This window comes from Grampus griseus (genome assembly GCF_964374135.1).
Source record: "Grampus griseus genome assembly, chromosome: 2".
In the NCBI taxonomy this organism is placed as follows: domain Eukaryota; kingdom Metazoa; phylum Chordata; class Mammalia; order Artiodactyla; family Delphinidae; genus Grampus; species Grampus griseus.
This window is the reverse complement of record NC_139018.1, coordinates 147,489,946-147,507,658: the sequence shown is the minus strand read 5'-3', so window position 1 is coordinate 147,507,658 and position 17,713 is coordinate 147,489,946. Positions and strand designations below refer to the sequence as shown.

Sequence of the window (17,713 nt, the reverse complement as noted above, 5' to 3'; positions counted from 1 at the left end):
CCTCCGAACTTCCCTGCTGAGCAAAGCCAAGTGCTGGGATGTGGGGATGAGACACAGATGCATGATGGTAGGGGCTCTTGTGAAACCCTGAACTCCAGGTCATCTGTACTTTTCCAGGCATGAGTCCCTACGAAAATTCAAACATGAATAGGAAAATGGTTAGCAAATTTATACTGATTTATTGCAAGGCTTCATGCGAATGGAGGGTAAGGTAGACACAAGAGGGACAGTAATGTAAGAATCAGGCCAGCATGGTCAGCATGGTCAGGGAGATGTTACAGTGCTGATGGTGAGATTTCTGTCTCTTTTGTGCTGTTCTCATTTGCGTCAGTATGAAGTGAATGTAGTAAATTTCTCACCTGTACTACAGTTGTCCTGTTTATTTTCTGGCAAACTCCTTGATGGTACTTACGTTAGAAATAAGTGCTGTTGTGTGAAGGAAAGTATAATTAGGTGCTAGAAGAGAATGGGACAATTCAAAAATTGTTTTTGTACAAACTTGAAATATGGAAAAATCCTTGTCAGTTTTACCAACTGCCTAAAGCATGTTTTCACTTAAGTGAGAGCCCTTTGGGTGCCCGGTGAGGTCGAGGGACCCTGAGATCCACGAATGCTGTGTGCAGGGAGCAGAGAGCCTTGGGTCACGGTGAGGGTCCTGGGAGTAGCAGTCACTCCTGTATTAATGTGTCCATGGCTGCACCCCAACACATGTGGGAACCGAGGTTCAGAGGCTGCGCGATTTGTCCCATTACGCAATTAGTAAAAATAAGACCAGAATTTGAATCAAGATGTTTGTTTTAAATCTTATATACTTTTTTATGCAGGTTATCTCGTACACATCCTTCATGATTTCTTTTAAAAATATGTTGAAAACCAAGGTTTTTCAGTGTATTTCCCTTACTGTCTGAATTTAGAAATACTTTTTCTGGCAGGTGTCTATACTGCAGGTCTTCTGGCCTGTAGTGCACCATTGTGTCTGGGTGAATGGACCAGCCCCTGTGGGCCTTATTCTTAGGTTAATAGGAGGATTATTGTGATTTCTATTATCTAGTTTACCATAGCGTTAATGAAATATCTGCATTTATTTAATAATCTGAAATTGGTGGGTTGTTTAGGTGCCAGAACTATATTGTTAGGATTTTCTTTGGGGAACCTTTCTTTTTTTATTGAAGTAAAGTTGATTTACAATATTATGTTAGTTTGGGGGAACCTTTCTTAAACATGTGTTAGAAGTAATTGAAGTTCTAATAAAAATGGCTTATTTCTCTGCTTTCTCTCCCTTGGGCTTAAACAAAGTTTTTACATATGGATGGGAAAAAAAGCATTTGGAGGAGTGAATAGCGATAGGACAGGGCAAAAACTTGGGAAGAGTGTTTCTGTGTGACAGGAACCTGGAGGCACGAGTGGGAGGTGGCTGGCGAGGAGGGTGTGGTGGAGGGAGGTTGGCAGTCAGGGAAGGAGCTTAGGGCTCGGTTCTGTGGTCCACAGGGTGTAGAGACATGAACCAGTCAGAGCCCTGCTTGGATTGAAGAGAGAGACTGACATTCCGGGCTCTAGTGGCCCTGGTGGCAGAGAGGGTGCTGGGAGCTGCAGGTGGCGTGTGACTGTGAAGGCGCCCGGGCAGGGCTGGGCGCTAAGCCTGGTGACCTTTCTAACCTTGAGGATAAAGTGTAGGGTGGGGAAGAGAGGAGTCCCAGGGGATGGAGGTGTTTGAGGGAGTGGAGAGGTGGGGTGCCATGTGCAGAAGTGTGAGGGCCCAGGAAGGCGCACGCTCAGCAGCGGGACGAGGTGTGTTTTGCTCTCTCCTGTGCTGTCCTTTTGTTTCCTCTTTTCCTCTTATGCACCTCTGGTCTTCTTCCTCTGATGAGGAGTTTTATTTACAGTCCCGTGGCAATTCTAGAGGAAACAAAAGCTCTCTGAGATTGTAGTATATGAATTGATGAGTTGCAGCACTCTGCACGAGCCTTGAAAATTTCACTTACTGGTTCAGCAGTGCTTCCTGAGACCCTCCTGTGAGCCAGGGGCAGCACTTGGCCAGAGGCAGACAGCGAGTCAGTCATTGCCTTCTCTGGGCTCTTAACCTGCCCCTGTCCCAAGCAAGGATCGATGTGTGCACACCTTCATGTCACACAACCTCAGCAGTTTTCACCTGCTCTGAGTTTGTTCCTGGGCAGCAGTCTGGAATTGTAGCAGTTTCCATCTCTCTTTATAAGAATGCTCTTGAACAGTAGTTTTGTGGTGAGATCACAAAAATACCTCTCCATGGATTCAAAGTACCAGCTGGACTTGGTCCATGTAACCAGTGATCATTGCACCTGGAGTGCAGCACTGAACAGCACGTAGCCTCCGCTTCAAGGGCCTGGCCTCTGCTTGGGCTCTGAGTGACAGCAGGTGCCCAGGAGCACCAGGAAAGGATGCCCATCACAAATGGAAGGGCAGTAGTGAGAGTGGCACAGACTGCTTGAGTTCAAGACCCAGTTCTGGGCCTGCATTTTCTCTCAGTGAAATGGCAGAAACTTATGTCATATGCCTATGTTAATAAATTAGTAAATATAAAGTGCTTGCACTGCTGTAAAGCGTTGGCTGTTCCTATCAGTCCTGCCTAAAGATGGGAAACTGAGGCTCAGGGTCAGATCGTGATGGCAGCAGATGGGGCTCCAGCTCCAGAGCATGGCGGTGTCCCCAGTGCATTTCCTCTCAATTTGTGTGGGATCTGAAGCTAGTGGTGCTTAATAGATGTTTGTCAGAGAAGAGATCCAGTCTTGATCTCTGTCTCATTTTTGCCTGAGGAGAATTTTTTATCCCCCTTGCGTTGCGTGTTTCTGGACAGTTACCCCACCCACCTTCCTTGGGATGCCTCACCTTGTGTCGTAGACACACTGGTCATCTTGTGGCTTTCCTTTGAGCTAGTTTTCAATCGTGCCTGAATGTGAGACCTCAGCAGTGCTGAGTACTGTGTTGTAATTATGTGTTTTACTAATTATTCGTGATTAGCCTTACCAGGAGGGAGCCCATCCCAGCAGCAGCATGTGGTCAGCTCCTCTTACTGTGGGTCATGGGCCATGGGTTATACTACCCCGGCTTCTCTTGTGGTACCAGGTCATTCTAATTTGGAGTTGCATATGTGACTGAGGTACCTTTAAGCTACCTCAAATTTCATTTACAGTGAGGTCAGATAAAAACTAATGATTGAAATATGCACACTTATATTTTAGTCTCTTTTAATGTCCTGTTGCTGGTGACCTGTTGAAGCTATTCTCCTTTTGTCTAATTTATTCATTTCTTTTTAAAACTTGGGTTGTAAGCTCTATTTTTCAGCCTATGAGAGTAAATGTTCACAGTGCTTGTATGCAGACTTAGCTTTCTGAAGACAGATGTGTAGGGACTGCAACAGGTGAGAACTAACCTACAACTCTGTATAGCTGGTCTGTAAGTGCTATGACTACACTTCCCAGAGGAAGTATATGACAACCTAGGGACCTGGAAGGGGTCAAGGTTGAAATTAATTCCAAAAAGCGTATTTGAAAGAACTAGATGGGTAACTACTGAGATTGAAAGCTAGATGTGTGTGTGTGTGTATCAGGCACTGTTTAACCTCAGCAGCTCAAAGGTGTACATTTAGCTCTGCTTCTTCCCAGAGCTGCACTACGATGTCAGTAAATGGATAAAGTATAAATCCCCAGGACAAGAGAATGGGAGAAATAGTGATGTGTTTTTAAGCTATATAAGGTAGATAATTAGAGGCTCCTTATTTAGCCAAGGGGAGGAAGGCAGCAGATGAAGGTGCTGATGAAACTACGGCGGGGGGTGGGGGTAGGCATGGCATCTAGGGAACAGGCGATCCACATCCTCCCCATTCCCCCAGAGATGTTTGCTCTCTGGAGAAAGGGAACTAAGAGCCTCTGGAGTTGGGGACACCTGGCAGTACTGCACCCAGAGGCCCTGAATCAGAGCGCATGTGCTGGAGAGTGAGAATAGCTCCAGCTAAACACTGTGAACACTGTGTTTAGTCACAGTACAGGAGACTGGACGTCTCTTCTTTGGGTAAACGGAACAGCCCAGGTAAAAGACCTACTGGAAGTAGATCTGGTGACGCCCCTGCCATAGGAAGAAACGCTTGCTTGCATCTCCTTCAGTGGGATTAAAGGAAAAGTTATAAAAGTTGACACAGGAGAAAAGAAAAAAATAAACAGATTTTACATAAAGATTATAGTATCAGAATGACATTTAATAATTTAACTTCTTGACAATAATTGACAGGAAAGGCAATGAATATAATTTTCAAATAAATATATTTATACAAATAAATTTAAAATTTTTAAATTTACAAATAATTTTGTTTAGAATTCTAAGGTTCAATATGAACGTAAATACCAGGTAACTACTGTTTTCATTATGAGACTTAATAGTAGTCTTTGATTTCATAAATTCTGTGCATCTGTTTGACAAAAATACAAAGTAATTTTTTAAAAGATTTGAGACAATAGCTGGAGGAGACTTGGAGCTGTGAACAGTTCAGTGACAAGGACTGTTAATTAGCAGTGTTAATACGCTTGCTAGATGAAAAACCATGGAACCTAACCCAGGCCTGCAGTGCAGGTGTCTTTTGTGCAGTTCTAACATAGCAAACGTAATATGTAGGGCCCACAAACATTCCATTAAAAAGTGAGGTTCAGAAATCACCAGCATAGGAGGGATATTAAATCTCAGGGACGAATAGCTAACTCTCATGGAGCCATCACAGAAAACCAGGGACCAGACAGTTTTTTGCTAAAATTGCTCTTTCTGGTTTACTTTCTCCTGAGCATTACTAACCCTTTTCTGAAGAAGCAACCATTAATCTTTAATACTCAGGGATCAGAATTACTTTATTTCTGAACTGTAGTGATTACATCTTTCCCGTAGTACCTAGTTTTATCTAAATTGTGCCTCTGACTACTCTAGTTCTGAATAGGTATCAAGATTGTTAGAGTTAGGTCAGCTTTTGGCCAGTATCATTGAATCATTTTTATCTGACCATGTAAACAGTTTTGGTAATTCTTCAAAGCCATATTGAAATACAACTTGTTCAGTTGTTTAGCATCAAATGGAGTCAGATTGCAGAGAGTTTGAAATTTTGAATGAACAAAGATGAAAGTTTATGCTCCATCCTGGTTACCTGGATTATATTATTAAAATATCCTTTAAGACTTATTTGCAGTTGCTTTTAATTTAATGATAAATGTAATTTAAAGAATTATTGCTTGTAGCTTACTCTGCATCACGGCACATGACATAACAGGCATTTGTGACGTGAAGGAGCCTGGACCGGTGTTTCTGAAGGCTGTAGTGTCGGGGCCCTGAGTCGTGCCCTACCCCGGATACTTCTTCCTTTCCTGTTCATTGTCCAGGATGTCCCAGCCCTCCATGCCCACTCCCCTGTGTGCTTCAGCTTGGCTGTGGGAAAGCAGAGAGTCAGAGATTTATTCTACCAAATGATTTGTTTTGCAAAATAAGTTAACTCCAGCTGCCAGTAAACCTCTCCTTACTTTGCTGTTTTCCTCATTAACCCAGGAGTGGATCAAGCGTTGCCTCCAGAGCGCCGGGCTCCAGTTACTCCTTCCTCCGCCTCTCGCTATCACCGCCGAAGGTCCTCAGGGTCACGAGATGAGCGCTATCGGTCGGGTAAGGCACCAGGTGTGGGGTCTGTAATGTGGGTGGTGGTGAAATGAACGAGTGGGCACATGTCTGCAGAAGCTGTGTGAGTATGAGGCAGTGAGTTTGGATGTCCCTGTGGTTGGTCATGTGGCCCACAGATGCCATCTTATCTCAGACACAAATATACCCTCTAGGGTACACATTAAAATTCAGTAAATAATAACTCTTTTTATATTTTTAAGATAGTTTCCATTATTTAGAATTTCACAAGAACTTAAAAAGTAACCTCTCATAAGCCAAATTTTGCTTATTTCTTTTAGGTGTTACTGTTGAAAAGTTTGGTTTTACTTTTCATAATCTTGGTTGCTAGTATTTTTTCCTTCTCTTTTAACCTCAGTGATTTCTGTTTTCAAGTACAATTTTCAAAAAAGTAATAAGATTCTTAATAAGTTATATGTTCTCCATTTATTATTTCCTTTGTGTTTTATGATGTTGTGTATAAGAATGCTATCTTCATAGTTCCGTTTTATTGCAGTCATCACCTGGGCTTGACTGGCTTAAATTTCTTTCATTAATTGAGCATCAGGAAACTTGTATTGTGATTAATGTTTTACTTTTTGAAAAAAGTTTTTTCCCCCCAACATCTGGATTAAAGTTGCTTTTACCTGCTTCCCTAATTTTTTAAAAGAAAATTATCAGTAAGGGTTGTTGCTGGGACACCAGTTCAGGGTACATGTGGATTGCTCATGATGACAACCCAAATTATAACATTTATATATCACTTTATATTTTGCAAAGTACTTGCAAAGGCATTATCTCACTTGGTTTTTATAACAGAAAGGTGAAGTACTTATGACTGTTTCATGTTGCAGAAGAGGAAGCTGAGACTGCAAGAGGAGAAGTAGCTCAGCCAGTTCATACCAAGGTGGGTGGGTCAACCCTGTGAGCCTCTCAGCGTTGTGAATTTTTCCATTAATGGGGGCTTGCAAGATAAACCACCACCCTTCCCGCTAAGGAGCTGTGTGCCTGCCTGCCTGGCCCTGCTCTCCTTTCTGGAAGGGAAGAAGGGGTAAGACAGATTTTATGGCATCAGAAATCTTCATCTGCGGAAGCAAGAAGAATGGTCTTGAGAAACTAGGAAGAAGCCCAGTGCAGCTTCACTGCTGCTCCTGCCTTCTTGGCCCCCTCAGGCCTGGTGCCTGGGACAGTATGTGGGGGTGGAGTGAGGGCAGGAGTTTGTTCCCAAATACACCTTCTTTTTTTTCACAGGTATTTTAACTCCTAGCACATACCAAGAGCACACTGTACTCATTCGGGCATCTCAAAGGCCCCTTTCAAATAATTAGGAGGGTAGCACACACATATGTGCTGTCGACTTGCTGTGGAATGTTTCCATTTTTTCCTTTGTCTTGAGTGTGTTGTTCATTTTATATATCACACATAGACACACACAGGTAGATACACATACATAGTAACACATACAGGAGACATACAGGTAGATAGCCACATGTAGACATACACATAGATATATAGGTAGACATGCACTTAGACACACAGGTAGACACATGTTTACTATCATCCATATCTTTAGTTCTCAGAGAAACTGGTCAAGTTCTTATTTCCATTTTATAGATGAGAAAATTGAAGTTCAGTGATTGTTAATGATAACTAACTCACCAAATTAGGATGCAAATCTAGCTTTGTCTGACCCTGTAATCTGACTTCTTACCAGATAGATTATATCTCCTGTCCATTTCTAACCTGTATTTTTTGTGTTAATTTTTTAAGTTTAGATGGAAATTAAATCATAGTACGATCTATGTCCTACATTATATGTCTTTCCTAACGATGAGGGTGGAGGATGATATACCGTAAAAACTTTATATGGCCTTTGATAAGGTATATTGTCTTGTTCAAATCCTCCTAGTTATTTTGGGAAATCAGTAGGACAGGTGGCGGTGGTGTCACTGTTTTTCTTTTCAAGTAAAAGTCTGAGAGAGGTGAACACAGTACAATAGGAGGTGGTGATCTCTGGGCCTCAGGTGCGTCTCCGCTCACCTGTGCACACTACCACCCCTCTTTGTGGGCAGAGGGGAAGACTCGATGGAGGGGTGGTGCTGAGGAGAAGAACGGAGGGCGACGTCAGGGGATTGATTGTCACCAGTCCATAGGGACATGGCCAGCACAGCCCTCTGCAGAGGAAACCAGACCCCATCCTGTCCAGCCCCTACCTCAGGCCCTACTTTAAATCACTTAGTTCTCGTGAGCATCATCGTGAGGCAGGGGAAGCTCCGGTTTGCGTTAGTCCTTCCCAATTAGAACTCCAGACTCGGAACTCTCCCCACTTTGGAGGAAGCTGCAGAGAATTCCAGCAGCTCCTGTCCCTGCAACTTCGTTTCCTGTGGGCGTCTCTCCAGGCACCCTCGTCCCACTTCGTCTGCTTCTTTCTGGTTCCCTTCACTTGGTTGCCCTCAGAGGCTGTCCTCAACATAACGGCGCCCTGAATTCTAAACGCACGTTAGCTGGCGACACTCCTCTGCTCAAGAATTCCAGCAGCTCCTGTTGCTCTCAGAGTAAGAGTCGTGTGGCAACAGTGACCCACCATGTGCATGGTCTGGCCTCCTGTCACTCCACACTCTCGTCTTGCACGTCGCCCGCCTCTGCAGCCACACTGGTTCCCTGAGTGTTCCCTGTTTTTGTGAGGGATTCTCTGACCACCCAATTAAAATGGTAAAGCACCATGCCATCTCATACACAGTCCCTTCCCTTTCCAGCCTGATTTGTTTGCGTCCACTGCATCTGTTACCCCTGGCATGCTCTCAGTCATCTGTCTGTCCATCTACCCATCTGTCAATCATCTCACTATCTATCTGTATCAGTAATCTATCATCTGCCTACCTACCAGCCAATATCAATCATCTGTCTATCTAGTTAGCTGTCTGTTGATCATCTGTCTACCAAGTTGTCTATCAGTCAACCATCTATTAGCTATCTATCATCTACCAATAATCTATCTATATACACCATCTATTTATCTACCTACAATCTGTCATCCGTCTACCCACATCTCTCTCCATCTGTCAGTCAGCTCTCTACCTACCATAAGAATGTAAGGTCCACCAGGGCAAGGATCTTTGCTTTGTTCATTTGTGTATGCCAGGCACCTAAAATAGTGCCTAGTTAATGGTTTTTGAAGAAAAGGGTGATGAAGGGAGCAGAGCACATTTGGGAAAAGCAAGAAATTAGGTAGGAGGGGCCAGATTTTAAGGTATTTTGTATATGTGCTCAAGCATTTGGACTTTATCCTGAAGGTGCTAGGGTACCATTTGAAGATTTTAGGCAAAGTCACGTTTGGAGTAGTTGTGGGGTTTGAAGAGTACTTTGGTGGCATTGTGGAGATATGGATTAGAAGTGGAGTATTTGGAAAGACCCTGAATACCTGAGATATTTGTTTAGATCAGTCAGTGCCAGTGAGACTTGAGATGTCTTTAGAAGATAGTAGCTTGAGGACGTGAAGGCTGAGTTAAGGCAGGAGTGTGTGAGAGAGGGGATTGGGGGTGACCCCAAGATGTCTGGGTTGTACAGTTGTATAGATGATGGTCTCTGGGTCTGCCTTTAGAGAATTAAGTTTTTCATTCGTAGGTTAAAGATGGTGGAATTCGCCTCAGCTATTCACTTACTAAGTAGAGAATACATGAAAAATTGTGTAGACATTCCTTGAAGTGTCATGTAAGATGTGAAAAATAGGCCGTATATACTGTTTTATTTTTTTTTAGTTTACACTCCTTTCAATTTTGAATAAATAACGACTGCTTAATTTACATAAGGAGCAAACATACCCAGAGGATCTTTCCATATGCTTTTGAAAGCTCAGTTGGGTTCTCGTTTTCTATAACTGACATGGAGCACCACCCCTTGTATAGGATGTCATCCGCCCTAGAGGAAAGCTAAGGAGGGCCTTTGGGTCATTCCCAGGGCTCATTTGGTAGTCTCATTCACTACGTTGTTATCTGCTATTTCCTGTTTTTAAATACTCTAGTCAGTTTTCTTAATTTAGACATTTCACTGATGTACTTCTTGGAGTTTATGCTCATATATTTTTTAAACTGTGGTTATGAAATCTTAAAAGCTTGTTTTGGTCTGTTACCAGTGTCCATGTTTCAGGATTTTCTGGTTTATTTTCTCCTGAGCCAGCACAGAAGATTTAAGACATTTAAGAGAAAAAGTTTTGTGACTTTAAGGAGATTTTGCTTTCTAAAATTCTTTGACCACTTAATTTGCAGTGGAGTTACTTTGGTTGCTTCAGTGACCAAATATATCAGCCAAGAAGTAATTCTATTATCTTTTAGACAATTGACCTAATTAACAGTCGATCTAGTCAACCATATAGTCACAGATTTAATCTCTCTTGGCTATACCTTTTCATTTCATTTCTAAACCCATGGCCTTACATGGTAATGAACTCCTACTAGAATTCTTTAGAATAGTGTGCACCTCTCTTCTTTTTAAATAATTTTCTTTGGGAACTAAAATTTGATTTGGAAAGTGAATGAATAGGCATTTACTGAATACCTAGAAAATGTCAAACTCTATATTGGGCACTTTATTACTTTCGCTTGATAAAGTCTAACTTGAGCTTTAAAAGATTCTAGCTGTTTTTTTAAACACCTTTTTCCCTCAACCAAAAACCGTGGAAAAGAAAACCTTGAGACTTGAGTTGTTTGTATTCCAACCAAGACTGATTATGACAAGGAAGAATATATTAAAACTAAAATATAACATATGATTTCCTAATATGTTTTAAATGATTGTTTTGTCTATTTATGGGCTTAGGAACAGTTTGAAAAAAACTACATCTCATAATTTGTGTGCAGACATGGACAAGAGCAGCTGCCTTCTCAGTGCTGAGGTGTCCTGATCCACCCTGTGCTCATTCCTGGTAGAATGTCACGGAGCCCTGTCTTCCTCTAGGACGAGGAGCTAAAACAGAATCCAGGGACCCGTGGGGGATTCAAGACCCTTTCAGGGATGTCTGTGAGGTCAAACCCTTTTCAGAATAACACTAACACATTACTTGCCTTTTTCATTCTCACTTTTTTCATGAATGTACAATGGGTTTTTCCAGAGGCTGCCTGACATGTGGTGATATCATCATTCTGACCGCCAGTGGAATCTGTGATTGTGAAGTCTTGTGTTTTAAAAAGTTTTTCCGTTTCCTTTCTAATACAGTACATATCAAAGTATTAATCCCATAAATAAAACTTTTAAAGGTTTTCAGCAGTTTTTGAGTTTAAAGTGTTCTTTGGGTCAAAGAGTTTGAGAACCATTGCTATGAGACTTATAAAAATGGAATTTTTTTAATAGAAAATTGAGAGATAGTGTGAACTAGAAACTTCTACTTCTGAACCCATCCTTGAGACTGATTTTGTGCTGATGATGAAGTCTGATTCATAGCAATGATCAGTTTCCGGGACTAAGGACTTTATCCTAGTATTCATTCATTCACAAACATGCAAATAGGTTTGTGTACTGAGCATTCTGCTCTGGACTACACGTGAGGCAAAAATACAGAAAACATGTTTGCTTCCAGAGTTTATTTACCCTATAGTGAGTTCTTCCTTGACGCTGAAGTTTAATTTTCTAGATTGAGAAGTTTTCTCTTTCTCTAGTAAACTTGACAAGATTTACTCATTTTAATGTGGTTCCTAGTTCTGTGATGACCTGTGTTCTCTCTGAACAACTAAATGTTTCATTAGTTAATTTATTTTAGTAAAGATCAGGAAATAACATTTTCTTACTTAGAGTAAAAGAGAAGACTTAAATCAGACTGCATACTAAACTAAATATTCCCAGTGAAGGACAGGCTCCATCTGTGCAGAGCTATACCACCCAGCATGGTGGTCAGTATCCACAAGGGACCTTTTAAATTTAAATTAATAAAATTAAATAAAATTTAAAATTCTGTTTTTGTGCTTTACCAGCCACATTTTAAGGCATGTGGCTACTATACTGCGCAGTGCAGATATGGAAAATCATCACCACAGCAGAAGGTTCTCTTTCGTAATGCTGTACTAGGCCCAAGGTTGTGTAAGAATGGAGAAGGCAGAAGATGCAGCGGAAGAGAGTTCTTTTTTTTGTTCTTTTTTTTTTTTAACATCTTTATTGGAAAATAATTGCTTTACAATGGTGTGTTGGTTTCTGCTTTATAACAAAGTGAATTAGCTATCATATACATATATCCCCATATCTCCTCCCTCCTGCGTCTCCCTCCCACCCTCCCTATCCCACCCCTCTAGGTGGTCACAAAGCACTGAGCTGATCTCCCTGTGCTATGCGGCTGCTTCCCACTAGCTATCTGTTTTACATTTGGTTGTGTATATATGTCCATGCCACTCTCTCGCTTTGTCCCAGCTTACCCTTCCCCCCTGCCCCGTGTCCTCAAGTCCATTCTCTCCATCTGTGTCTTTATTCCTGTCCTGCCCCTAGGTTCTTCAGAACCATTTTTATTTTTTTTTAGATTCCATATATATGTGTTAGCGTACGGTATTTGTTTTTCTCTTTCTGTCTGACTTCACTCTGTATGACAGACTCTAGGTCCATCCCCCTCACTACAACTAACTCAATTTCATTTCTTTTTATGGCTGAGTAATATTCCATTGTATATATGTGCCACACCTTCTTTATCCATTCATCTGTCGATGGACACTTAGGTTGCTTCCGTGTCCTGGCTGTTGTAAATAGAGCTGCAGTGAACATTGGGGTACATGACTCTTTTTGAATTTTGGTTTTCTCAGGGTATGTGCCCAGTAGTGGGATTGCTGGGTCATATGGTAGTTCTATTTTTAGTTTTTTAAGGAACCTCCATACTGTTCTCCATAGTGGCTGTATCAATTTACATTCCCACCAACAGTGCCAGAGGGTTCCCTTTTCTCCACACCCTCTCCAGCATTTGTTGTTTGTAGATTTTTTGATGATGGCCATTTTGACCAGTATGAGGTGATACCTAATTGTAGTTTTGATTTGCATTTCTCTAATGATTAGTGATGTTGAGCATCCTTTCATGTGTTTGTTGGCAATCTGTATATCTTCTTTGGAGAAATGTCTATTTAGGTCTTCTGCCAATTTTTAGTTTGGGTTGTTTGTTTTTTGATATTGAGCTGCATGAGCTGCTTGTAAATTTTGGAGATTAATCCTTTGTCAGTTGCTTCGTTTGCAAATATTTTCTCCCATTCTGAAGCCTGTCTTTTTGTCTGATTTATGGTTTCCTTTGCTGTGCCAAAGGTTTTAAGTTTCATTAAACTTAAAATTTGTTTATTTTTGTTTTTATTTCCATTTCTCTAGGAGTTGGGTCAAAAAGGATCTTGTTGTGATATATGTCAGAGAATGTTTGTTCTGCCTATGTTTTCCTCTAAGAGTTTTATAGTGTCTGGCCTTACATTTAGGTCTTTAATCCATTTTGAGTTTATTTTTGTGTATGGTGTTAGGGAATGTTCTAATTTCATTCTTTTACATGTAGCTGTCCAGTTTTCCCAGCACCACTTATTGAAGAGGCTGTCTTTTCTCCATTGTATATTCTTGCCTCCTTTACCAAAGATAAGGTGACCATAGGTGCATGGTTTTATCTCTGGGCTTTCTATCCTGTTGCATTGATCTATATTTCTGTTTTTGTGCCAGTACCATACTGTCTTGATTACTGTAGCTTTGTAGTATAGCAGCTGAAGACAGTTCTTAAAGGCCTGTTTGTCCAAAACTAATCAAACTTGATAGCTGTGCCTAGTAATTTAAACAGAAAATGACACAGTCAGATTTGCATTTTAGAAATATCAGTGTAGCAGGAATGTATAGTTAGTTGGGTTGGGATGGGTTCCTGGTTGAAGAGGGACATGTTAAGAGGATGTTGTATTTCAGGTAAAAAATGTGAATCAATTTGTGGCATGTACCAAAATAGTACTTAGAAAGAAGTTGATAGAATAATTACAAAATTAAAACTGCTTACATTAGGTAAGAAGAGATCCTAGAAATTGAAGAAATAGGATTTAACTTTAGAAGTTAGAAAAGGAAAATTGAATGAGTTCCCAAAAAGAAGAAATGAGAAAACAATGAAGAGAATAAAGTGGAATAGAGGATATAGACTTGGTTTCCACCCTGGCCTGTAGTAGAAGCACAGAAGTCATCATACACATCCTCACCAGAAAAAGCTTTACAAATGGAAAATCAGCAACCCTTCTTTGAACCATCAAAGAACTGAGGTCGGGCTTCCCTGGTGGTGCAGTGGTTGAGAGTCCGCCTGCTGATGCAAGGGACATGGGTTCGTGCCCCGGTCCAGGAGGATCCCACATGCCGCGGAGCAGCTGGGCCCGTGAGCCATGGCCACTGATCCTGCACGTCCGGAGCCTGTGCTCTGCAACGGGAGAGGCCACAACAGTGAGAGGCCCGCTTACCGGAAAAAAAAAAAAAAAAGGAAAGAACTGAGGTCACTGGGCAAACTGCTGCCCCAGAATTGGGGATGGATAATGGAAACTCTGAGAGAAAGGCTAAAGACAGTGCTAGAAATCAAAAACACTGTAGCTGAAATGAAGAATGAACTGATTGATAGACTGAAGGTAGATAGGTAAGAAACTCAGATCTACATAAAGAAAGGAAGAATGTTGGAGAAGGAATAGGTGATAAAATAAAATCTTTTGGTTTTCATATTCTTAATTGATCTTACAGATAAACATTTGTTCAAAGTAATAATAGAAACAATGTATTGGGTGTTTATAGCCTGTGGATTAGTGAATGAATGACAGCAGTGTTACAGGAGGGAGGAATTTGGAATACTCTGTTATACGGTATTCATACTACCCTTGAGGTGGTATAGTGTTATTTGGAAGTGGACTTGGATTAATTGTGAATGTATATTGTGAACTTAAGGACAACCACTAAGAACAGTTTAAAAATCAAGTATAATTGATATGCCAAGAGAGAAGAAAAAATAGGATTGTATAAAATGCTCAATTAAAACTAGAAAAGACAGAAAAAGAGTGGAAGACAAAGAAACAAAGAACAAATGCAACAAACAGAAAACAGTAACAAACATGGGTAAATAGTAATCCAAATATATCAGTAATCACTTTGAATGTAAGTGGTCTAAGTGCACCAATGAAAAGATGGAGGCTGTCAGTGGGTCGAAAGCATAGCCCACTATATGTTGTCTACAGGAAACCCCCTTTAAATATAAAGACATGGATGGAGACAGATACACAGTACTAACACTAATCTGAAACCATGAGTAGCTATATTAATTTCATGTGGTGCCAACTTCAGAACAAGGAAAGTTATCAGAGATAAAGAGAAACATTATGTAATGAAAAAGGGGTCAGTTCTTTAAGAAGATACAACAACCCTTAATGTGTACATGTCCTGCCCAACAACAAAACATCGAAACACGTGGGACAAGAGCCAGTAAAACAGCAAGAATAAATGCACAAATCCACTGTTACAGTGGGAGACTTTAACATCTCTGTCAGTAATTGACAAATCCAGCAAGGACATCAGTCAACTGTATTTAACTGACAGTTATAGATTACTGCATCCAACAACAGCAGAATACACACTCTCAAGCTAAATACACCAAGATAGAACACATTCGGGGCCATAAAACACCTTGTAACAGTGAAAGCAGTAGGAATCAAACAAAGTATGCTCTCAGACCACAGTGGAATTAAACTAGAAATCAGTAACAGAAAAGTAGCTGGAAAACCCGCACATACTTGGAGATTAAATAGCACACTTCTAAAAAACACATGGGTCAAAGAAGAAATCTAAGCAAAATTTAAAAAATATTTTGAACTGAAAAAATGAAAATACAGGGATCACAATTTGTGGGATGTAGCAAAAGCAGTGCTTAGAGGCATATGTATAGCCTTGAATGTGTATAGTAGAAAAGAAGGATCTAAAAACAGTAATCTAAGCTTCAACCTTAGGAAACTAAGAAAAGGAGCAAAGTTAATCCAAAGAAGAAGGAAATAAATAAAAGGAGAAATAATGAAATTGAAAATGAGAAATCAATAGAAAAAATCAAGCCTAAATCTGGTTCTTTGCAAAGATCAATAAAATTGATAATCTTCTAGCCAGTTTAAGAAAAAAATAGAGAACACACAAATTACTAGTATCAGAAATGAAAAAGTGACCATCACTATTTATCCCATAGACAATAAAAGGATAATAAGGGAGTATTACAAACAACTCTGTGCCTACAGATTTGAAAACCTAGATGAAAATGACCCATTCCTTGAAAGACACAATCGGCCAAAACTTACCCAAGAAGAAATAGGTGATCTGAATAGGCCTGTGTCTATTAAAAACACTGAAACAATTCTAACCTTCCAAAACACCAGGCCAGGTGGTTTCACTGGTGAACCTACCAAACATATATGGAAGAAATTATACCTATTTTCTATATCCTCTTTCTGCAGATAAAAGTAGAGGGAATACTTCCTAATTTGTTCTATGTGGCAAGCATTAATCTAATACCAAAACTAAACAAAGACATTACAAGAAAGAAAATCTACAGACTAGTACCTCTCATGAACATAGATGTAAAATCCTCAACAAAATATTAGCAAGTCAAATACAGTAATGGATGGAAATAATTATGCAACACATCCAAGTGGGATTTATTCCAGGTATGCAAGGCTGGTTTAACATTTGAAAATCAGTTAATGTAATCTATCGTATCAACAGGCTAAAGAAAAAAAAACCACATGACCCTGTCAATAGATGCAGAAAAAGCATTTCACAAACTCCAATACCCATTTTTGACAAAAATTCTCAGCGAACTAGGAGTAGGGGAGAATATCCTCAATTTGATAAAGAACATCTATGAAAAAAACCTACAGTTAACATAATATTTAGTGGTGAGATTTCCCACTAAGATCAAGAACATGGCAAAGATGTCCCCTCTCATCATTACTTTTCAACATTATACTGAAAGTCTTGGCTAATGCAATAGGACAAGTAAAGGAAATTAAAAGTATACATACTGGGGGTGATGTGATTGTCTATGTAGAAAATCCCAAAGAATCAAGAAAAAATCTGGAACTAATAAGTGATTATAGCAAGGTTGCGGAATATAAGGTTAATATTAAAAAAGCCACTTTCTAGGGACTTCTTTGGTGGCGCAGTGGTTAAGAAACCGCCTGCCAATGCAGGAGACACGGGTTTGATCCCTGGTCCAGGAAGATCCCACATGCCACGGAGCAAATAAACCCGTGTGCCACAACTACTGAGCCTGCGCTCTAGAGCCTGCGAGCCATAACTACTGAAGCCTGCGCACCTAGATGCTGTGCTCTGCAACAAGAGAAGCCATGCAATGAGAAGCCCATGCACAACGAAGGGTAGCCCCTGCTCACCGCAACTAGAGAAAGCCGGCACGCAGCAACGAAGACCCAGTGCTGCCAAAAATAAATAAATTTATTTTTTTAAAAGCCACTTCCTTATATATCAGCAATAAACAATTGAAATTTGAAATTAAAAACACAAGGTCATTAAACTATAATTCAAAAGAATACATGCACCACCCCTATGTTCATAGCAGCACTATTTACAATAGCCAAGACATGGAAACAACCTAAATGTCCGTCAGCAGATGAATGGATAAAGAAGATGTGGTGTATATATACAATGGAATACTACTCAGCCATAAAAAAAGAAATAATGTCATTTGCAGCTACATGGATGGACCTAGAGATGATCATACTAAGCAGAGTCATAAAGAGAAAGACAAATACCATATGGTATCACTTATATGTGGAATCTAAAATAGGACACAAATGAACTTACCTATGAAATAGACATAGAGAGCAGATTTGTGGTTGCCCAGGGGGAGGTGGGGTGGGGGGGATGGATTGGGAATTTGAGATTAGCAGATGCAAAGTATTATATAGAGAATGGATAAACAACAAGGTCCTACTGTATAGCACAAGGAACTATATTCAATATTCTGTAATAAACCATAATGGAAAAGAATGTGAAAAAGAATACACACATACATATATCTGAATCACTTTGCTGTATACTGGAAACTAATGCAATA

At 40.3% G+C, this 17,713-nt stretch overlaps 1 protein-coding gene across 7 annotated transcripts in view; it reads left to right on the top strand.

The window, feature by feature from the left end:
* Nucleotides 1–17,713, top strand: part of DIP2C (disco interacting protein 2 homolog C) — a 401,012-nt gene that overhangs the window by 180,139 nt on the left and 203,160 nt on the right. For all 7 annotated transcript variants that reach the window (XR_014296333.1, XM_082647854.1, XM_082647852.1 and 4 more), the window contains one exon: nt 5,554–5,664. Coding sequence is in view for 6 of the 7 variants with exons in the window: in XM_082647854.1 (XP_082503980.1) it covers nt 5,554–5,664 (111 nt within the window). In the remaining variant the exon portion in view is untranslated. The remainder of the gene's footprint in view (nt 1–5,553; nt 5,665–17,713) is intronic.